This window comes from Electrophorus electricus, chromosome 11, assembly GCF_013358815.1.
Source record: "Electrophorus electricus isolate fEleEle1 chromosome 11, fEleEle1.pri, whole genome shotgun sequence".
Classification (NCBI taxonomy): domain Eukaryota; kingdom Metazoa; phylum Chordata; class Actinopteri; order Gymnotiformes; family Gymnotidae; genus Electrophorus; species Electrophorus electricus.
Window position 1 is genome coordinate 19219894 of NC_049545.1, and position 23490 is coordinate 19243383.

A 23490-nucleotide genomic window follows, 5' to 3' on the forward strand; every position below is an offset into this window, starting at 1 on the left:
CATCAGGGACGCACTCACCATCCTCTGGCTGCACAGGACCTCCAGCAGGTCCAGCAGGCGAGACCCATCTCTGAGGTCATTAAACAGGTCCACCACTGCCACTGGGGGTCTCCTCTGGAACAGAAGGCCAAAGCAGAGCCTGATAAATCCCGACGGAGAGCATACCTACACCACTACCCCCCACCACTACCGTCCTTATCGGACAGTACATGCACGTTAACCCGAGTTCCATTTTTTCGGAATGTGAGAAGACATTCAATAAACCACAGGTTAAAAGTGGCTGGAAATCTTAGATGGTGCCATTTGAGGAAAGAAAAGACCTTCATACATATTTCATGTCATGGGCAGAATTTAATATATATAAAAGCTCATGTTTATAGGTTGAAAATTCCCTTACTGATGAAAGTGTGTGTGTGTGTGTGTGTGTGTGTGTGTGTGTATATATATGTGCGTGTGTGTATGTCAGAGTGTGTGTGTGTGTGTATGTGTGTGTGCGCATGTGCATGTGTGTATGTCAGAGTGTGTGTGTGTGTGTGTGTGTGCGCATGTGCGTGTGTGTATGTGTGTGTATGTCAGAGTGTGTGGGTGTGTGCGCGCGCGTGTGTATGTCAGAGTGTGTGTGTGTGTGCGCGCATGTGCGTGTGTGTATGTCAGAGTGTGTGTGTGTGTGTGTGTGTGTGTGTGTGTGTGTGTGTGTGTGTGTGTGTGTGTGTGCGTGTGTGTATGTGTGTGTGTGTGTGTGTGCGTGTGTATGTCAGAGTGTGTGGGCGTGTGTGGGTCAAACTCCTGTTGCTGTCTGTCTTTATGTGAAACTGTGTTTCAGAAGGTTATATTTACTCTCCTCTCCTCCCCTTTCCCCAGTGGACAACATGCAGCAGTGACCTTTACTGAGACTGTGAGGAGTAAAACCTTACAGTAGATTTGGTGTTTAGTGATTATTGTAAATGTTTGCATGCAGTACTCAGTAAAGCAATATTTTATTCAAGAATGGTTTTCAAAGGCCGCAGACCGACCAACCAAGACACTGCCCAAAAATGTGTAAAGACCCAAAATTATTTGTTAATATTATGTTTACATCATGTAATTGCTTACATCATGTAGGTCTGTTTACAGCCTGCAAAAACCTAAATATCATTAATAAAATGAATATATAAAAATACATAAAAAGTTCACATCCTTTGGACACTTTTGTCTTGACTGATCATTTAGCCAGGAAACATGTCTATGCATTTGACCCTTTGACCTACCTTTGACAGCTGGGCATTTACCCAGTTGGTGAAGGTTCTCTTCTGAATTTGTTCCTGTTCCACTGGGGAAAGATAACACAGGTACACAGGTCACAACACAAATAACGTTAACAAAAAAGACCTCCAACAGATGCAACTGAATTAAACATAAAGTGGATTCAGCTTCATTGCCAAACTGAAGAACTGTTAGAAATGCATACTAAGTACTTAGCAAATCTGAAATGTATGGTGCTAAACAGAGTTGCCCAATATATCCATTGCCGATATATAATTTGCCAATAAGATCAGTTTTGAACGAATCATTATTGATTTGATATTGGAATTTCAGCAAATAAACACAACTGATCATTTTCATCTGTCCAACATCTGTCCCTTCTGTTAATTTAGGCCTCATTTGCATATTACTACAGTTATAAGAAAAATGCTAAAGAAATGCTAGAGATTTTTTGTTTTCTTTAATAAAGTGCCACCTGTGTTTGGAATAATTTTCAGATCAGATTTACTGTTTTTGCACTCTGCTGTTTAATTACTGATATTGGTGATTGTGTAGTTTTACAGTTATGTGTTTCTCCGGGGGCTATACACCCATAGGCCTTCTCATACCTGCACCAGTTCACAGCAGAAAATGTCACTTAACACTTAATTTGAGAAAGGTAAGAAAGCAAAATGTAATGAAACTGTTTTTGTTCTCCTTTGTGTTAAGAACATGGTATGTTTACTATGTCTGTGATGTCTGACTTGCTTGAAAATGTATAAAGGTAAAACGTTATCAACATCGGTATCTACCACAACCAGGTGCTTATTATCGGTTAACATATGGGACCATGAAATTCAATATTGGTGTATCCCTAGTGGTAAGTGTGGCCAAAATTGTGCACATGGCAAACTCATTTTGAACACCCAGGATGTGACTGCAAAAGGTGTTATTTGCATGGCATAATCACCACATAAATAACAGAACACCGCTGATGCCATAATAAAATCATAAATATGTCTGCTATTTATGTATATATATTCTACTAAAATTTCCCTTTTGGAATTCACATTCTATTTATTCAGATATTCATTAGGAAAGAACTTTTCCTCAGGTTTTAGAAACCTGCTTTTAAACACGTAGATCAGAGCTGTGGCTCACTTTACCATCGTAAAGCTCAGCGAAGTCATTCAAGTCCTCAGCTGAGTGCAACGTCTCTCTTACATGTTCCTCAGGTCCCATCCTGCTCAAAATCCTCTCCATGTTCTTCCAGAGCCTCTCTGAAGAAGCGTTGATCCGCCTACCTCTAACGGCTTTTTTAGAATACACGAACCAGATTACCTACAGACCTCGCGGGTTCCTTCTAAAGCCACAGCAGTAATCTAACCAATACTCCTGAAAACTTGTACAAAATACAAATAAACAAAACAAAACACTGCCCTTTTCTTTGAGTGGTTCAGAACTTAAGACCCACCCCACACTTACAATATCTTCTGCCAACTCACTTTCTATCTCCCTCGGCCTCTTTCTAAAAACACCCGCCACTTTAGTGCTGCTATACATGTGCACGCTTACTATGAATAAGATGCTCCCCACTTAACCAGGGTGAAGCTGAGCTCACAAAATAATGACCCATGGCTTGTTCATGTTCAGCAGGAGTCCTTCCTTCATGGCTTCAGCACAGCTGGTTAGGCCTTGCTGTTCCAGACACTGCTCTGGTGCCCAGCACCGGGTCATGGCCCCAAGTTGCATGAAAAAAGAACCCAAGAGTTATTGCCAATTTGTTGTTTATTTTCCATTTTATTATTTTGCCTTAATAATCAAACACACACACACACACACACACACACACACACACACACACACACACACACACACATACATACACACACATACATACACACACACACATACATACACACACACACACACACACACACACACACACACATACATGTTATCAGGCTCCCAGCATTTTGCAGAGCAACCTGGTCAAGCAGGTGTGAAAAGATATCCTCCTTGCTATTTAAGGACATAGTTACCCATGCCACTCTCCCGACAGGAACACCAGGCTCCTGTTCGCCTCTTTTAAAACCTTGGCTCAAGGACTGCTGCCTTATGATATCAAGCAGGCCTTTCACCAAATGACTCATGAGTCACACAAGTGGGCAGCGGAAGAGGAGACAAGCAGAAACACACAAACAATACCCAGGCTACAGGAAACGGACCTCTCGGTGGGGCGCTGCATTCATTTTCCTCGTTATGTTTGATCATGCTATGACTATTAACTGCAATTAAAGACAGACTGAGCATTTAATCTCAGTCACATGACAATTTATCCAGAATCTTTATATTTCATCAAGCTCAGAGAATACTCATCAGATATATCTGAGTGTGGTCTGTGCATTCTAATTTCCAATTGAGTGGTAGATGCATTATTATTAGATATGCAAATGATATGCCAATACAAGGTCTAGAGTTCATTCTATATGTAGCATTCTTGATTTAGTATTGTAGGACTAGCATTTACATCTGGACTCTGTTTTTTTTCATCTGGACATCTGGACGAATGTGTGACAGACCGGCATCAATTTCCAAGAATTTCTAACCGAGTACTAAATATGATATTTACTTATCTAAATATGTCCTTGTGGTCCCTTGCAAGTCAGGGACTATCATATAAAAGGACTGCAATTCCTCATCCATTGTAGGTGTAAATATTCCCTCATGACCTCATATGCACTAACCTGTTCTTATATCTGTACTGTTGCATTTTGAATCCTATCTGCTAGAGTATAAATCCAAAACAGATATAAATATGACTCTGCCCTATTAATTCCACTCTAAATTATTGAGTTAATTGGTCAGTCCACGAATCTAATAATAATTTGTACAGTACACAATTATTTTAACCTCTTTCAAATGTGTTGAAGAAAGCTTGAACTACAGGACTGTCTGCTAAAATGTATAAGTGTGAATGAAATTTCCACAGCAGGCTTTGCCAGGCTGAGGAATGCACCTGGGGTCACTTATATCCCACCAGTACAGAGCACTATATCCCTGGACTAGGGTACACAAAGCCAAACCCCACAGCAGCTCACCTCGAAATCTCGGCCTCTGCGCTGGAGGTCCTCTGGACTGGGGTTTGACCCATGGTATGGCACACGGCTTCGGTTTCCTCCCTTTTCTCTCTTTCCTCTCTTCAAGGAGATATTTTTGCTCAAATGAAGCATACTGGCATTGCAAATGTAGCCTTTTTTGTCTTATTTTGCTTGAATGTGTTCGGATTGTTGTTTCTGCAGACTCACCCATTTTGCCGGGATCGCACGGATCACTCCTAGTACTCTGCCTAGAACTCATCTTATGTGGCATGCGTAGCACCAGTTCTGGGCAGATATGTTTTACCGACCTGCCTCATCTCGCAAATCCATTCAGCTCTTGGTGCGAACGCAGAACCAATGAAAATATTCGCGCAAATCCACAATGTTGGATGGCATTCACTGGTAAACCTCAATCGGAACGCGGCGCTTCAGAAAATGTCCAAGATCAGCGTTCGCACCCAGATCCCGCGCTCCGGGTTCGAATGGTGGATTCTAAAGCTTTTAATCTGGGAGCAAGTAACACAGGTTTCAGCTGAGTGCCTAAGAACCACCCCACCTTTAGCTGAACCTCACACACACACACACACACATTAGCAAGTCCACACAAGTATTAGTTTAATACTACAGATTTAGCCCTCAGGGCTCTGTTCAAGTTATACATGAGCAGCTCACTGGAAATACCATTAACACATAACTCTGAAGACACCCTGAATAGGACCGCATAGCAAAATCCTTAACACCTGCTCGATATATTTCATCCTACAGATGGATGTGCTTGTTATACTGTAATAATGCACTGCCTTCACTTATTAAGTCACTGTTCAAAATTCCACCTTTGCATTGCACTGGTTGCTGGCGATGACCTTTTAGTGTGGGAAAGCACAGTGAAGCTCTTGTTCAGAGATTCATATGACATGGCAGGGAGGGTGAAATGGCTGTTTGGCAAGTTGTTATGCATGACAGCTCGTAAACCTGCCCGCAATTTTGTGGTCCCAGAGAGCGCAGAGATGAATACACTCTCGTATACATTCACACACACACACACAAACACACACACCGCTTTGGACTGACCCCCAGCTCAAAGGTTTTCAGAGATATTTAAAAAAACAACACAACCTTTGAAAACACTTGTGATAATCCAGGCATAATGCTATTCTCATTATTTAAACATAACAGCCCCTTGAATAAAGCCTTTGAACAGACCTCTTAGAGAGACCATTTAGAGCACAATCTCATGTATATGTGGACTAAACTTGAGAATGAAGATCTTTTTGAAGTGCAGTTGGATTTTGCAAACCACAAAAAGAAAATAAACCACTGTGGACAATTACCAGTTTGAACGTGATAAACACCCTGACACTAAGTCACCTAGGAAAAAAATATGTAAGTATGTGTACTAATTAGGTATTAAGTAGAATCATGTTCTAAATATAAACCTTGAGAAATGAAAAAAACAACTAAATAAATAAACATGCTGATTGGTTGCGACCAGATCACGTGTTCAGAATACTGTCATGCAGTGGGAAAAAGATTGGAAATGTTGGAAATGTTGGCTGCATGTTACATTTTGACAGGGTAAAACTCCACCTCCCAGCTCCCTTAAAAACACATTCAGTACATTAAGCATTAACTCATGCAAGACACTCACAAACAAATCAACAGCTCTTACAGTAAAGCCAACTATATGACAGCACCTGTCTGACAAATGAGTCATCACAATAGCAAATAGGATGATTCCAGGTTCTTGCTGAGTAAATGCAGAGATCTGGTAAAAGCACAATGCATTCCTCTAACTCTGCCCTTTATTCTGACCTTTGTGTTTTTTGTTGGTTTAGCCCAATGTTTTCAAAAGCCTAAGAACCAGCTTTATTTAAGGTTAAATGCCTATAGTTATTAGGTGTGGTGCACCAAACCTAGAACTCAATGCTAAACTCATATAGAGAACATGGGTTGATGACCTAGAACTCAATGCTAAACTCATATAGAGAACATGGGTGGATGACCTAGAACTCAATGCTAAACTCATATAGAGAACATGGGTGGACGGATGGATGGACAAACTCCTTACAGATAGGCATTGATTACCAATCAGATCAGTGCACTAACCTTGAAGGAGGATGTGGACATTGTCGATGTCCAGTGGGAGGGTTCCACTCTCCACCAGAGGGTCTGGTGATGCTCTCTCCATTTCCATAGTGATCCCGTGGGGAACAAACGTGCTGAGAACTTCACTAAAACATGGTGCCCATCTGAAGAGAAGAGAAAAAGTGTCCACTGGTGAACAAGTTATTAATCGTTCACACTGATGGTTCCTCTTAGCAGACGGCTTCAGGGGAATTTTCCACCCTCAGACTTTTCCATTTTGCAGGGAAACAGGCCAAACATGACACATTAACTAAGGCAAGCCTGTGCGGGGATCAGACTTTTATCAAACACTTTCCCTTTGAGTTTTACTTTGAGTGAGAGTTATTGAACACGAGTCTGCTGTGTGGTCTCTCTCAAACATGCTGCACACGCTCTCGAGAGCACTGGAGCCAGAGCATACAACAAGACAACACGAGGATCCACGAAAACACCAACCATTTTATCAGTGCTTGCCTTGGCTCTTATGTGTGTGCAGAGTAAGGCAAGTGAATTTTTTTTCTTGCACCGTTTTTGGTGAAGACAATTGAAGAAAACAAAAAATATATACTCTTAGATGTATCTTGAAAGGGCTTTAAACTATGTGAAGTTCTGTAGGCACTAAATATGAAAAATTAATTTTTTAGCCCTCATGATTCTTTATCGTTCAAGCAGGAATATCTTCATAGGAAAATAGAAAAAACAGGCCAAAGACAATATCATAGCAAAAAATGGCACCAGAACTAATTTAAGCAAAAGATAATAAATGCTAAGAATAACAGCTGAAAATATTTTCAGAACTGTGATTATATAGCAGGTAGGTGGCAGTTTAAATGTCACTCATCGGTGATCACACCGCTGTTTGGAACACCAGAAAAATTTGACTAATTGCTAGGGAACTTCAGAATCTGGTCTCCAAGCAACACTACTGGGAAGTTGCACCATTGAAGGCACAAATCCCTAAGCTGCTCAGGAAAGAAAAGACTGGAATTGTATTCTAAAACATGCTCTTAGACAACCTTGGAGACACAGAACCAGGGGAACTCCCCATTAGGATTTTGTTCAAGTTTTATGTTTCAAAATATAAAGTTATTTTGTTTTGTTTTCTGGCTCCTTGAGCATGTGATCGTAGTGTAGTTGTCAATGAAAAGAAAACAGGTGGCAATCAGAAAAGGCGACGCAGAAACTCAGCCAATATACCCCTCCCACAGGGGCAGTTAGTATGACCTTTGTCTCATCATGCAGAATGACGCACACTATGCTTATGAATACACAGACGTCGGTCAGCAACAGTGCCCTCTGTTGGTCAAACTGCAAAAAACCTAAGAGAGAAAACTGGCCAAATGCCATTCTGCCAGTGAGCCTTCTGTCTGGCACTGAAGCTTAAGCAATTTTATAACACCTGAGACATGCTGCCAGGATGAAGTAAACACACACATACACTGGCCTGAATTTAGCTGGTGCAACAAGATATGAAAATAAAATGAAAGTGTAATGAAATTAATGAACAGGTGAAACGAGTAGGTTCACTGTGTTTGACAGACATGAAAGGAAACAGGTCAAAGGAACATATTTTTATCTGTACTGACACCCTGACAATGGCACACCTTTGCGCATGCACACACACACACACACACACACACACACACACACACACAATGGCGGCTTGAAGGTGACAAGCCTGTGCATGCAACTTCGAGAAAGGTGACCACCCAAACAGCCATGGCATCTAACACATCAAGCACACATTAGATCCAATGCATTATCTAGCAAAGCTGTGATATGCACACATGCGCAACACACACATACCCCCCCCGCCCCCCCACACACACAACTAGAGCTGACACGTAATAGCATTTTTGTGTCTGACATTAGTTTCCCCTTTTCACAATTAATGTTCAGCTTTTGATAACTGATTCCTGAAAGTGGTGCTTTCTTAGGTGTTCCAACATCTACATAAGCTGGAGACATATGTAGACATAAACGTGTTTTTGCAGAAGATTTTAAGTGAAAAAAATTGCCCGTCAAATGTTAGACATTTGTTTAGGAGAGGGTGCACCACACGGTAACTCTTAAAAGTTGCTCCTTTAGCTAAATTAAATTCAAAATTGAAAACAGACAGCTCACCAAGGTGTGTGTGTGTGTGTGTGTGTGTGTGTGTGTGTGTGTGTGTGTGTGTGCAGGTACACACACACACACACACACACACACACACACGGGGGACTTCTTTTTCCAGGAGACAGATTGTCTCCATTCCTTGGCACCATCAAAATGGAATCCTTCCATTTGTGGGTGGAAAGAATTATTGCACACATAAGTCAAGTTACTGTCACTGAGGGAGTGTAGTTCAGAAACAACAACACCAAACCCATCACCATTAACATGCCTGCCAGAAACTAGCCAAAACTCGCAGAAGAAGAAAAGTTACTAATAGGTCTGCTGAAGATGAGTGTGCTTGAGTATGTTTCAACTGCCTGCCTGATTGGCTGTTGTTGGTATACTGTAGTATTTCTAATTACTTCTCGGTCTGAGCTGTACTTGATACGCAAAGATCCAAAATGCGTCAGTTTGCTCTAAACCTACAGTTAACAAATCTGTAACTCTCGAGTGCTCCTGAGCACCGTTTTTCACAGGTTCCATTCGCTATTCAAGTCTCCTCGGTAAAGGCTTACAGAGAATTTCATATCTCTGACTTTAATCGCAGCGCAGTTTGCGTCCGCTGGTACGGCGTACCACGCTCACGCGACCTCACCTCCTGCATCAATTAACCGAGCAAGCAAATAGCAAGCATGAATATTTTCAATAGTAACAAGAATGTGCTCTTTGAAAATCCTTAATCTGCAGGCTGATAGTTCCAGCGTAGAGCCAGAAACACCTGACACGTCGCTGTGGCTCAGAAATCGCGGAGCGCCCTCTGACACGAGGAATGCTAGAAGAGCGTGAACACCCACGGGCCAAAAATAGCGCACCCGCACGTGATATGGTTTCAAGTGAAATGAAAAGTTACAAAGAGGTCTTCAGAATTTGTACTTAACACTGCGAGACACAGAAACAACTGTATGACTATTGTTTAGGGAGAAAAGCGTGATTGCGTATATCCTTAACAATTCACATCCTAGGCCCCACTGTCATATGACTCAATGTCAAAGGGTGCATGAAAACCAAATGGTAACGATAACTGGGAAATTAGAACTCAAAATACTAAAATTGTAAAAGTCAGAAGCTAAGGTTCTCAATGGGTTACATATTTGTATTGCGTCTTACACCAATATCTATGCATTACGAATCTATGCATTTACTCTAAAAGATGGTCTACTCACATGTTGGGTGAAGTCAAAGTCTCCACCAAAGTTTCCAATTTCGAAATATGAACCGAATACGTAAACAACAGTATACACAATAAACTTTTATTCGTTTTGAGTTAATTTAACTACGAGAAGAGACGTGGTCAGCGCGCTGAAACCCTCCCACAGAGAGGTGATAGGCGCAGGCGTCCCGAACGCTTTTGGGGCAAATAGCATAAGCCCGTGAAACCCGAAGCGGCCTTTCTAATGGCGAGCACCAAGGTATCTAAATATAGAGCTGCGAGTGGGCAGCATTGGACACTACCTGTAATGCTGGACCAAGAGTGTACTTTTTTCCCCCAAGTAAATTGAGATCAGGCTTTAACAATGAAGTGTACACTACTTACCAACTTCTGTGCCCTAGCAATTTGTGAAAATATAATGACTTAGAGGTAGTGACATAGGTTAGGGTTAGGGTTTTCTCTGGACAGACGAGAGTTACCGATAAGGCCACTAGGGGTCACTGTAACATCGTGATACTCCAAGTCATGGTTTATTTGACTCCCGGTGAAGCGTTGGACTTCAGAAAACTCCTTATGCAGTCCATATTCTAGAACAGGTCACAATAAAACTTCAAAAACTTCAGCATATAGTTAAAGTTGTAGAGACAGTCACAATTGGTGTATAGTACACAATGTTTCCCAAGAAACAGGACATTTTGGATAGAGGTCCTTCATCAGCTGTGCAAGCAAAGCACTTTTGAAGCTCTATGAGATGAAAAGAGGTTTATATATATATATATATATATATATATATATATATATAGGGATGTCTTTTTTTAATGGCCCCTTTTGTTCATGTTCTGTGTAAACTCTACTGTTGTTTTTTTTGTGTATTGTTCTGTGTAAACTCTACTGTTATGTGTTGTTTTGTGTATTGTTCTGTGTAAACTCTGCTGTTATGTGTTGTTTTGTGTATTGTTCTGTGTAAACTCTGCTGTTATGTGTTGTTTTGTGTATTGTTCTGTGTAAACTCTACTGTTGTCTGTAATTTTGTGCATTGTTCTATGTGAACTCTACTGTTTTGTGTAGTTTTGTGTATTGTTCTATGTAAAATCTACTGTTGTGTGGTGTTTGTTCATTGTTCTGTGTAAACTCTACTGTTGTGTGTTGTTTGTTCATTGTTCTGTGTAAACTCTAATGTTGTGTGTTTTGTTCATTGTTCTGTTCAAACTGTACTGTTGTGTGTTATTTTGTTCATTGTTCTGTGAAAACTCTTCTTATGTGTGTTGTCCTGTACATTGTTCTGTGTAAACTCTATTGTTGTGTGTGACAAGCCCTGGAGATCACCAGTTTCTGAAATGCTTAAACTGGTCCATCTGACACTCACAACCATGCCACAGTCAGTGACTCAGGACACATGTTTTCCCTTTTCTAATGTTGTTAACTGAAGCTCTTGACCCAGGTCTGCATGACTGCGTGCATTACTCTGCTGTTACATGATTGGCTGATCGGATAATTACATGAATGAGCTTATACATGGGTGATTAGTTCCAATCCAGCTGGAGAAGGAGGTGGGGATCAAAAGCCAAGTACCATTCATCCGACCCAAACAGCATGCAGGCCGCATTAATATCGTCTGGCTTTAATAATGTCTCTGGATAATTTAAGAGGCCTTTGACTGACAGGGAGCTTATTATGAAAGTAGCTGAAATTAGTGGGATACATCATAGTGCCTCTGGCCCTTCAGGCAGGTTATGACTAATGTTAAACTTACAGCTCCGGTACCCATGACTTTCGCCGCACGATTACACAGCCATGTGCTTGCCATTGCTCTGCTTTCCTGCCTACTCAACCTCATCATATGGTGGCGGGGATGGTCGGATTATCGGATAAGGGCACGTTCCTTTCTTTTCCGTCTCGTTAAGTCGGAACAATAAAGCCTCCTGTTTCTCATTCACTAAGATGTCAGGAGCAGGGCTGCACCTGAGCTGCAGGTGAGGGGCAAGGAAGCCAATGCGGACAGACAGGGGAGACAGCAGGGCAATGCTTGGGAAAAGGGGCACAGATATGTTCAGGAATGGTGCTTGGGTGGAGGCACAGACAGACCAGGGAATGGTGCTCGGATGGAGGCACAGATATGCTCAGGAATGGTGCTCGGGTGGAGGCACAGACAGGCCCGGGAATGGTGCTCGGGTGGAGGCACAGACAGGCCCGGGAACGGTGCTCGGGTGGGGGCAAAGATATGTTCTGGAAAAGTGCTTGGGTGGAGGCACAGACAGGCCCGGGAACGGTGCTCGGGTGGGGGCTCGGCCCCCTCACCCCCTACTTGCACGGACAGGTATGTCCGTGTTGTTGGAGCTCTCCTGACATGACCAAATGGAACAGTGCATACAGAGACGGCCCTCCTTTTGTTAGGGGTGTGAAGGGCAGGCGTGTTTCAGATAAATAGCAGCACCCTCAACCTGCTAAGTCTGATACAGTAACTCAGAGTGTAGTCGCTAAAGGAACATTTGAATAGCTCTTCCTTCAGGTTCTCCAGCTGGACAAATATTGTGCTGTTTTGTTGTCTTTATGAAAGATCCTGACAATACTACATTCCTGCCTAGATCAGAAGTAAAAGTTTGTGACTTACCTCAAAGAGATTTTTTCTCCTAAACTGACAGATAGGAAAGGCTACCAAGGTACAAGTGTTTACAGCTACATTCTGCTTCGATCCGAAATCTCAATGGACTGTCAGAGGTTTCATATGTCACGGTAATGCAGCTGATCTTTTGATTCTAAGCTAATTTCATTTATTCCTCTTCAGAATTATGTTAATTTATATGTCTGTGTGGTAGATTCTTTCTCCTCTCATTGTGCTGGGCAGTGTGGTCTGTCTGGCTGTGTGCCGGCGATCCAAATGAGGCTTCTACAGTGAATCTGCAGAGCTTCATTGGCTGTGCTGTGAGAGAGTTCAGATTTACGGCGCGTAAACCAGGCTGCAGGGCCCTGCAGATCACCACCGATGCCTGCTGGGGGCGCTGTGAGACCTGGGAGGTGAGGCGCCATGGTCTCAGCCATCTCTCTCTCTCTCACACACACACACACACACACACACACACACACACACACACACACACACACACACACAGATTATTTCGATAAAAATACTATCCCTTGATTAAACAATCTGTCTTTACCATATAGATACCGTAGCCATGCTATGTTTCAACTGACAGTGTCTGGAGTAAGCCAGACTAATTGTTTTTTTTATTGTAAAGTTAAAATAAAGTAAGCCAAAAACAGTGTTGGCTAATTAAACCAACACATCAAAGCTAAATCAAAATTTCAATATCTGTCACTTCTGATTTTTCTGTTGTAGAAATAATTTGGAAAACTAGTACTGAAATAAAAATGAAAGAAGCTTTTAAGAATACAGTCTGCTTCTGAATAACTGATTGTATTTGAGTTGCTTTAACTACTTTAATGTGGCACCAGTTGAATAAGTTTAGCACATACTCTGTTCCAAATGACTGCTTGTGGCTTATAAACCTTTAAGGTGGTCAAATGATAGACTAACAAACAATGCAGGTTTAAAGCTATGCCTCTTTAAATTCCCACATGCCCCCACACAAAACGGATCGGTGGAATAGTGCAGTCAAATATGTTGCTGACAGTATGAACTGGAAAGAATATTTCATCAGGTCATCGATAAGCAATTCTTAAAACATTTTTTAAAAAGGAGAACCAACTTTAACTCTTTTATGTTATTGGCTGCCCCTCCTGTTTTGAACCGCTCGTCTCGGTAGAAGCCCGTCCTGGACCCGCCTTTCGTCGAGTCCCATCAGCGGGTGTGCACCTACAACGAGACGCAGCTTGTGACCGTGCGGCTACCGGACTGCGCGGAGGGCGTGGACCCCGGGTACACCTACCCAGCTGCGCTCCGCTGTGACTGCGGGCTGTGCGCTACCACCACCACCGAGTGCGTCACCTCTGTGTGAGAGTTTCACTCTCTTCGATTCTCCGTTTTTAAACGTTCGTGTGACTGAACGGTTTCGTTTATGGCGACCGTTGTACTTGTTACACCACAGATTTTTAAAACTCTTGAACTTATGGCATTGCGAAATAAGTCGAAATGTAATTAGCAAGGGAAAAAAGAAGCAGAGATTGAATATATACACAGCTTGAATCAATAAAAAAAATTTCCGCTGCAATTCTGAGTTAAATAATGTTATATAAGATGTTTATTTCTCACATGCACGTCTTTTTTTCTTCTGTATATCAGCTTTAATCATCCGGTTCATCATTAGAGGGCCACCAGGGTCATGGGGTCATTTACTAGGGAGCACACAACTGTCCTACTGGTAAATATATGAGTTGCTCTGGAAAGGAGAGTATACTGCACAGATAAGTGCAGTAAATGTTAATGCCTGTTAACAAAAAAAAAAAAAAACAAAACAAAAAAAAAAAAAAAACGTGCATTTTCCTAAAGTTTGAATAGAGTGATATTAGTAAAAAATCAATGATATATAAAAGCAAGGTGCTTAAATAAGTATTTAGGTACAGAGAGTGAGTCAAGAAAATGATCTCAGTATGAAACAGAATAATGTAGGCAATACTCACAGACTTCAGGCTTCATTCGAATATATAACAATGTTAAATTCCACTTCTAATCCCCATAACAGTGCTGTATGTGTGTGTGTGTGTGTGTGTGTGTGTGTGTGTGTTTACACCAAATACACAAAGTATCTTGGAAGAAGCAGAGATCTGTGGTGAACCATAGAACAATTCTTACACTTTTTTTAACCTAGTTAATGTTATTAGATAATACTAGATAATGTTACTTAGTACCAAAAACACTTAACCAGAGCATGTGCGTGCACGCACACACACACACACACACACACACACACACACAGTTTGTCAGGACAAGGAGTCAAACATGTCACGTGTGTGTTACTTATATGTATATTTAACTGTTTCTGAGCCTAACCCAAAACCTTAACCTTAGTAATAACAAATGTTTTTAACCTTTTCAGTTGTGTGTGTCTTATTTGGCACACTACCAGCTTTCCAAGACAATCAGGACATTTTTGTCCTAAAAATATATAAGAAGAAACATGGACACAGACACACAAGTGCATTCTCTTTCTCCACTTTAAGTCCTCCTTACCCGAGATGCCCATCCCATAATGCACTGCACTGAGTACATTGTGCCACACCCACAAACAGCTGGCAGCCATGAGCTCTGACATTTTTTTCTTCTCCTCCTTCCTCTCTAGCTCCGCCTCTCTACCCCTGGCATCTCTTGTGCTTCAATTACTTATTCCACAGTTGTGCTGCACCAGAGCTTGGCCCCACATAACCTCATTACTTTAAAGTGCTCGTCATAACGCTGCTCTGTGTGACAAATGTTCCGGTAACTCACTGGGAGTCTCACTTTATGCTCCCGTTCCTCTGCATCAGCTGGAGAGGAGACATAAACAAGTCTTGAATGCAAGTACACTTACCTGTTAATTCACCTTTAGTGCAGAATTTACAGAACTCGGTTACTTTGTAGGCTGCTTCTCAAGAATTCACAACGCATTGCTTTTATTATTATTATTAATTACGCACTCGATGTATCTAATGTATCTAAATACTTGGCAGTAAGGCACATAGGACCTGATGGAAGTTTTTTTTTTAACTTCATGATATTTTTGTTTCTTTTTTTGTAATATTGGTGAAGGTTGATTATTGTCTCTCATTGTGGAGCAGGTTCCCAAAATGCCACATCACATTAACATCAGTTGGCTGAGCCTCAACCACATCTATAGTCATAGTGTAATTAAGAAAATGACCCCCTGTCATATAATTTCCATAAAATTAGCCATTAAATGAAAATCTCTATGTATGCTGTGGCATTTGGAAAAAAAGTGGAAGGTTTTATTAGTGCAGGATACTTAGTCAGTGATCACTGTGAAGATAAAAATACTTTCACCATGACAAAGGAAGTTTTTAAAAATTTGTCTCACTATGCTTCTCTGGGAGTTTTCTGAAGCTTCTGAAAGTCTGAAGGGTGCTTGCACGGGTGTTGGCTTTAAAAGCCTGTTTTAAAAAACTCCCACAGATGCGTCTCCAAGAAGGAGGCGCTAACATACGAATTCAGCCCACTGTCTTTCTTCCGTTTAATTTTTCTCTCCCTAAATTATGCTTTTTGCCGCTGGGTGCTCCCTGGATCTCACACTACGGAGTGGCAGGAAATAGGACCCTTTATGACATAGTTTGTCTGTCTTAATTACACTCAGACGCAATATACGCGACACACGAAACCGCGGCAGCTGCTTATTAGCACCACATCTGCCTCCAATGTGAAGGAGGAGTCAGGCACGAGACCGGCACACGGCCCCGGTGTGATTTTCGGAAGCTGATTCCATGGTGACAGAAGCGGCGGCTACGCTAAACTCCGGAGGTCCGGAAGGGATTTTGACTTCAGATCAGAGGGCAGTTAGTTAGACAGAAAGACTGTGTCGTCTGCCACCGGCTAGATCACTGAGCGCTGCACATCTCTTAAAGTGCTGAGGAATGACGGCAGCTCCAGCATTTTTTAATCATACTTTCAATCATATTTATTTGAGTAATAAATGATGAGAAGCCCCAAAACTGTGTTTACCCAAAGGACCCAAAGATATGAGGACCATCCAGATACAGCAGCTGACTGATCATATGTCGGAAGCGTTAACAGTAATCCAGGTACTGTATGTTCTGCTTGATTTAACAAACTTGAATCGATCTGCGTCACAGAAGCCCTCCGTGTGCTGCAGGAGCTTCAAAACTAATCTACATTTCCTCATGAAAACCAACTGAAATGAACCCTCCATGAAACGAGGTTGTGCTTCAGATGTGCAGCAGGGGTGGCAGGAAGAAATGTGATAGAGCAGAGAGGGCTGTTGTGAGAGTTCAGAAAAAGGAGATACATAAGAAACCATTGGCTTCAATCACTTCTCAAGTACCTTCTGAAGAAAAACCGAATCTGCCTTCTGCTTGAAAAAAAAATCGACATCTTACAGTATATTTAAAAAGAGAAGATGAAGCATGAAAATAGCTCTACGATGAGCGCATGGTGTCAGATCAGATTAGACTGCAGTTAAATAAAAAAAAAAAAAAAGGCTACTTCTCATATCACCTGAGAAACGGGCATCATGACTGGCATCCTCTGCTGCCACCTCGGTCTTTGGGCAGCTGACTGCAGGCGTTGCCTCACACCAGGTTTTCATCACTGGGTGCCAAGACAGTCAGTGCCATGGTTGGTAAGCTCTGGAATAGACTGCTCCAGTCTCACTGTGATGGATCCTGTGTTTCATCCTCCAGATCCCTGCTGAAGACGTTCCTCTTCGCCCAGCACTATTCTTCTCGTTCTTCTGTCTACCTCAGCATGCCATCTTGCTGTGTGAGTGTGCGTGTGCATGCGTGCGTGTTCCCTCCTTGTGTCTCGGTTCCTCTCGAGGTTTCTTCCTTACACTTTTCCTCACCGCTGTCGCCTTTGCTGTGCTTTCTGGGGGCTTGGACCTGGACATCCTTCAAGCTACTTTGTGACTTTGTACTTCCTGTTGTAAAAAGTGATATACAAATAAATTTTGATTGATTGATCTTTTGTAGCATCCTTTATAATTCGACCTTGGCCGTCAAAAAGGTATAATATAAATAAAGCATGACGATGAAGATGATACCAGACATTGCGATTCACAGCTCACTAGGCCCATTCACTTGAAAGTGTAATGCACTGTGCAACACTACAGAGAAAATTGGCACAGTCAAAGTCACAAAAAAAAGGCAATGTCACTCAAAAGCTTACTCTTACTGGTAACACTAGATTCACTGGGTCCCAGAGGATACGGCTCTAATCTGATCAAAGAGTGAAGGCTCTCGGAGAGTATCAGCGTACACCTCCATTCCCATTTGAGAGAGATCCATACCACCAGAATAGGAATATCAGATCACATGATATAGGCAGGACAAGGGCCCAGCTGACTACCGAACTCCAAACTCCAAACACTCAGGCTTGGCTGAAATGGTTGAATATCTGTGCAAAAATGAAAAAAGAGCCATAGGAAAAAGAAGAAAAAAACAGAGTGAGATGGAGGGATGAAGGCCATAAACAGAAGAGACTGAAAAAGAGGAGATAAAAGAAAGAGGACAGAGAGAGAGAAAAATAGATGGACAGAGGAGGACAGTCAGAGGACAGATAGGGAGAGAGAGAGAGCATATTTGAGATCATTGGCAGACTCAGCGATACTGAACACTGGCCTTTATTTCACCCTGAGAAAGGGACATAAAGGGAGCCAAAAGGGGGAGAATTAGGAGGCCCCAGAGGGGCCCCAGGTGTAGGGCAGTACAGCTGACTGGCTGTTAATGCTCAACTCCGCCACCCGCTGGAGAACAGCCTCCTCCTCAATCTTGAGGCCCAGAAAGAGAGCGAGGCGATGTTCTGCAGACCTTCTAGAGACCAGATTATTACCCCCACCTTCACAAACTCCTTGGTAAATAATGCATTTTCTAATCCCATAGGACCATGTTTGAGAGCCGTAAGCAGTCAGTTCTGGCCATCACACCATACTGGATGTGATTATAAAAGATTTGCAAATTAAAACATTTAAAAAATTACAAACCTATCACTGGATAACCATCTAACCAGATGGGATTACAACCTTTGTAATGCAAAGCATACCCACCCGCTGGGTGTTTGAGGACAGAAAATCTCATTTATGCAAGTATTCTGACCTTAAAACTTTATCTTAAGATTTATCTTCCAAATAATATTATATATTCAGATTTTAATTAGACCGCAAATGTTGGTAAACATGAAATCCACCTACCAATTAATTTTTTTTCTTGTGTATTCTAATAGGAGTACATGTTTTTTTTTTTATCATTTCACTTTTCAAACCCTGGTCCTTATTCTGAATAGTTATCGGCCAATCAGGGTAATTATATAAATGTCAGCAGTTTTATCCTATCTTGCATGCAATCGACTGAATAATATACAGGCATTTAAATATCATTTGAATATTAACATAAATATTACAGGCATTGGGATATTTATCTTTGGCAAGCCAGAACCCAGCTGGACATGCAGGGTAGTTGTGAAAACAAAAGTCAGAAAACAACCGCTCCGTCTTAAGGAGAAAGTGATATATGTGCAAAAAGTAAAGTATCGAACCAAGTTCCAAAGACTGATTCCACCCGATTCCAAGAACCAGAGCACACCCAGCAGTGGGTGGTGGTGGGGTGAGAGGCGATGGACCCGGAGTCTCCCCTGGGCAGCGCTCAGTCAGACACGCCCTTCTGCCAAAGCCTCCTGCAGACGCTGCAACAGCCGACTGTATTAGAGAAGCGCCAACATTTGAGAGGTCATTCAGGGTTCAGCAGAATTGACATGTGCAGTGGACCACAGCTTCCAGAGTCCTGCAGCAATGGGGGGCAGTAGCGTGACATCAATTACACTTCAGCTTACACTGAAAGTTTAAAAGGAAAGTTCAAAAGTTCATCTCCAAATGGAAAAGAATCAAACTCACTGTCATATGCAGCCTGATCCCTCACACAGTTTTTGGAGTTTAGTGTAATGTGATTGGTTTGAGATTTTGGGGTTTGATGTAGTTGTGATTGGTTCGAGATTTTGCTTTTCCATACGTCTCAGGCTAACATTTGATCCTTGTCTGAATCCGGACTGCCTGGTGTGGGGATGCTGATAGCCTCCTGTGAGTTATGTCTCTCCCTGCACGTTTTGGGGGACGAGGTATGACCCGGCAGATCGCTCTTTTCCGACAGTATCCTGAGGATCTGTCCCAGCTGCTCTTCCAATGCTACCATCCTGACGCTCAGAGCCTGGATCTCTCCGCGGAGCTCCAGCCGCGCCTCCTGGAGCGTGGCCTGAAATGAGAGCTCATTGCCGGGGTAGAGGTCCCGCACCTGCCCCTCACCCGGTCCAGGGCTGGGCAGCTCCCCAACGTAGTCCAGCCTCTGATCGCTGTGCGTTAGCCCACTGTCCCATGAGTCCGTTTTATGGAGAGAGCCCTTTCCAGAGCCGGAGACCTCGATGACCCCTTCGATCTGAACTTTAACCTCGTGCGAGAGGCGTTCCATGGACGCGGCTTTGATCACATTGTTCAGCGCTTCTCTCCTGTCCGCTTCTTGCGGGGGCGAGCTGGGAATGGCCACGTTGTTCTTCAACCTGGCCCACCCGCGGGTGGTCCCGGTCGGCTTGGTCCGTGCTGCGTTGCTCACCTTCAGACGTGCGGAGCTCATCCCCTGCTCACCTGCGGGTGACCTCAACTCCGCCACTTCGTAGTTGTTGCGCTTGACCAGGTCGCCTGCTCTGGAGAAGGGCCGTGGGTTCTGGACGGGCATGGCCTGCGAGATGGTGACCACGCCCCCACAGCGACCACTGACGGCGGCACCGTTCTGCCCAGTGAGGAGCTCGTCGCCCACGGGTGCCCCCTGCTGGTGCTTCAGGGGGGCACGGGCGAGCGACCGCCCCTGTGGGTGGTGTGGGCTCTTCTCCAGGTCCAGATGGGCTGAAGCCTCCTGGTGGCGCAACTCCCTCTGCTGTTTGAATCTCTGGAAGAGCTTACGCACCGGGTGGTCCACGGGTAGGGCCAATGGGACCTCGTTCTTCGATCGCAGACGCTCCTCTTCCTCCTTTTTCACGTCGCTGATTTTGCGGAAGATTATCTAGAAGAAAGGCAAGAAGATGAGCACATGAGTTGGAAACCACTAGCCAAAGGTTTTCTGTGGTGAAAACAGAATTCAACTGCAGTTCATATAAACACAATGCAATGGGCGGCGCAGTGAGAAGAACATGCACAAGATATTAACAGTAGTCCTGCTTCAGCTGAGCCAAGTGGTCTGTCCACTCTGCCTACATCTGTCCAGATCTGTCCAAGAATTTTCAGGTCAGGCCAGGTCTATACATGTGTCCATGTCTGTACACATCTGTACAGGTCTGTTCATGTCTGTCTACTCTGTCCATGTCTGTCCAGGTCTTTTCAGGTCAGGTCAGGTCTGCCCACATATGTCCAGGTCTGTCCTTCTGAGCTCTCCTCTCTACCCTGCTGCTGTTTTTCCCTCCTCCTACACCACTCCTGTCTCCTCTCAAATCATACAAGTCTGAAATATTAATGGCATCCTTCGGCTTGGCCACCTGCTTCTGAGGTGCGGGAAGCAGTCGCAGACAACCCAAAGCAATCGGTCACGATCGAGAGCGCAGTAGTACGCAGAGGGGCGTGAGCGCGATCTAATCCGGAGTAGCCCAACTCTTGTCCCGGAGCTGTACCACCCCGCAGAGTTTAGCTCCAATCCTAATGTGACACACCTTATCCAGTTAACTCAAGGCCTTCAGTAGCATCTCGGAGCTGGAGCAGACGGAGCACCTGGAACCCTGCCTCGTCCAATCACTCTCACACACTCAGCTCCTTTACAACAGAGCTGCTGTAGCTAGGAATAGACCCAGAATATCTCTAGCCATATCCCAGATGCTCATGTCATCATGTCACTGAATAAAGGTCTTTTAAGTCTTCATGTGAGTGTCTGCAGTACAGTTTTCCTTCTGCTGAAGATTCAGCCCTCCACCAACAGAGCAACGACAATGACTACAAGAATCAGAAGAATCAGAAGAACCAGCCGGAATTTCTGCGCAATGACAGGACTTTTCGGTTTTTTAAGACTAGGAGATGGGAAATCCTCTAAATTGCAGTCCTAGTTGGTCTAGTTGTTTCTTCTGTTTTTGTTTCAGTTTTTTCTGCATTTCTCCAAATCTGGCAATGGCCTAAACAGAGCACAAATATAGCTCTTCTAAGGTGATCATCCCTCAGTTTGCGTATATCTTTTCTGTCTCCAGCCAGTCCAGCCAGACTGCATCTCAAATGTTGTTCTCCTAGAATACACATCTAGAATATTGTTTACAAGACACACACAGTCTTTCCATTCACTTGTGTATTACTGCAGCTAGACAATGCAAAACCAAACCCTTATTTCTACAACCTCGACGTCAGTTTTTTCCTGTTTTCCTATTATCATGGAGACAAAGAACTAAATAACATAACTAAACACACACATTCATTTTTGCTTCACCCTGCATAGGCTTTGATTCCTTCAACTCTCTGTAGTCGATGCTCCTTGGTAGTCATAATGAATGAACACAGCAGCGGCTCTAGGCACTGCGGGAGACCATCTTCTGTTATATTCTAATAATGTGAAGTAATGAATGCACATTATACATCCCCAAACGCTCCACACGCTCATCCCCCTTAGGGCTGTTTTCATCTGATAAATCGCTTATTTATGCGATCAAATCAAATCTGCAAGTGATTGCAGAGCTCATCATGAGTATACCGAATTGAATTAAGTTTTAATACAATCGAGCTGGTGCTCAAATACTCTTAAGTGATTGATAGGTCCAGCTCCAACTCACAGATCCAAGCACTCCACATACATGTTTTGTACTAATGATCACGGTCATAACTCCATACGCTTTTTAAATCAGAGAACGCTGTCCTTTCCTCTCGCAGTGTAACTGATTTTTAAATAGGAATTGTATGCAGTGCAGCGGACTAGAAGAATAATTAAATAGTTGACTCTGAGAACGTGTTTTAGGATACCAGGTGCTGATATCATCTCTCTCTCTCTCGACAATGGCCTCGCATTCGCAGGTCTACCATGATCACAAATCAATAAATAAGCAAAGATCACTCGTGGATAGACTAAATCTAAAAAAACTGCCAAAAAGCTACAGTTAACCAACTGAGCAAAATGATTTACAGACAGAAACAGTGCATTTAAAAGGCTATAATACCTTACATCAGCATGTTATGGACACTGCAGTTAGTACATATCCACTGGATATACAGTTATCCATGCAGTCACTATCAGGGTGGTTTTTTACCATTAGACTGACTTTCTACCTAAAACCCAAATGCTAGTTTTAGTCAGTTGCCTAACTGTGATTGATTTCAGTCAGGGTCCTGTTGGGAACCCTCCATTCAGTCCTTTCTATTAGTTTATATGTTTATTCCTCTGTAGTTTCACCTGTGTGTTGACTTTTGCTGGGTTGTCCTCTGCTGCACTGACCTCTGCTGCCTACTTTAACTGATTCATGGACGAAACAAAGATGCCTTACCCTGCATCTGGTCTCCCATTCACTACATGGCCAAACCAATAAGCCAGTAATCAGAATACTATGCAGACAGAGAAATCAATCCCATAAAATAATTTTTTTTTTTTTTTTTTATTGATGTAAAAATCCTGTTAAAGGTTATTAGACTGTAAATTAGACTACCTCTTGAGACAGAGCTTGTCACTGGCAGTTAACACTTCACTCAGCATAGGACACGTATAATGTCAATGGTGAAGCACATGTTTCCAACCAGTATAGTTTAGAGTTAATGTTTAGAGATGCATTTCACATTGTCCAATTTCACCGACTCAGTTTATATCTTGGAAAAAAAAAATATTGTCATCAAAATCCACCCCCTGGCTGATAATGATTGTACCGGAACACTCGTATGACTGTAAGATGGTCTGTAAGGTGGTCTGAGAGGTGAACATGTCATTCTTTCAATTTTTGAACTAATTTCCCAATAATTCCTATCTTATACACATTGAGTAATAGGACTGATGGAAAAAGGTTCAAATGGATGGTTGATTTCTGAGGAGGGCAACAGGGATAAAGTGGCAATTGATGGACCAATCTGAGGATCAAGAAGGGATGTTCTGATTAGAATGAGCTCAAGGAAGCACTTAGATAAT

At 42.8% G+C, this 23490-nt stretch overlaps 3 protein-coding genes across 4 annotated transcripts in view; 1 reads left to right on the forward strand and 2 right to left on the reverse strand.

Annotated features, from left to right (window-relative positions):
• syne2b (spectrin repeat containing, nuclear envelope 2b) overlaps positions 1-4873 on the reverse strand; it is a 100906-nt gene extending 96033 nt beyond the window's left edge. The window contains 4 exon segments of the mRNA XM_035531629.1: positions 19-114; positions 1248-1309; positions 4323-4421; positions 4530-4873. Coding sequence (XP_035387522.1) covers positions 19-114; positions 1248-1309; positions 4323-4421; positions 4530-4533 — 261 coding nt within the window. The 5' untranslated portion in view covers positions 4534-4873.
• Positions 4874-12440: 7567 nt separating this feature from the next.
• On the forward strand, positions 12441-13709 carry gphb5 (glycoprotein hormone subunit beta 5). Its single transcript, XM_027007096.2, has 3 exons — positions 12441-12483; positions 12567-12765; positions 13518-13709. Exons 1-3 carry the CDS (start codon positions 12455-12457, stop codon positions 13707-13709), a joined length of 420 nt encoding a protein of 139 aa, XP_026862897.2. The 5' UTR covers positions 12441-12454.
• A 4271-nt stretch (positions 13710-17980) lies between these two features.
• The window catches only part of kcnh5b (potassium voltage-gated channel, subfamily H (eag-related), member 5b), a 36805-nt gene continuing 31295 nt past the window's right edge, over positions 17981-23490 (reverse strand). The window contains exons 11-12 of one of the 2 annotated variants that reach the window (XR_004776700.1): positions 19263-20418; positions 17981-19152 (exon numbers count right to left, since the gene is read on the reverse strand). Coding sequence is in view for 1 of the 2 variants with exons in the window: in XM_027007101.2 (XP_026862902.2) it covers positions 19381-20418 (1038 nt within the window). In the remaining variant the exon portion in view is untranslated. Of the gene's footprint in view, positions 20419-23490 lie in introns of both variants that reach the window. The other variant, XM_027007101.2, reaches the window with a different exon arrangement.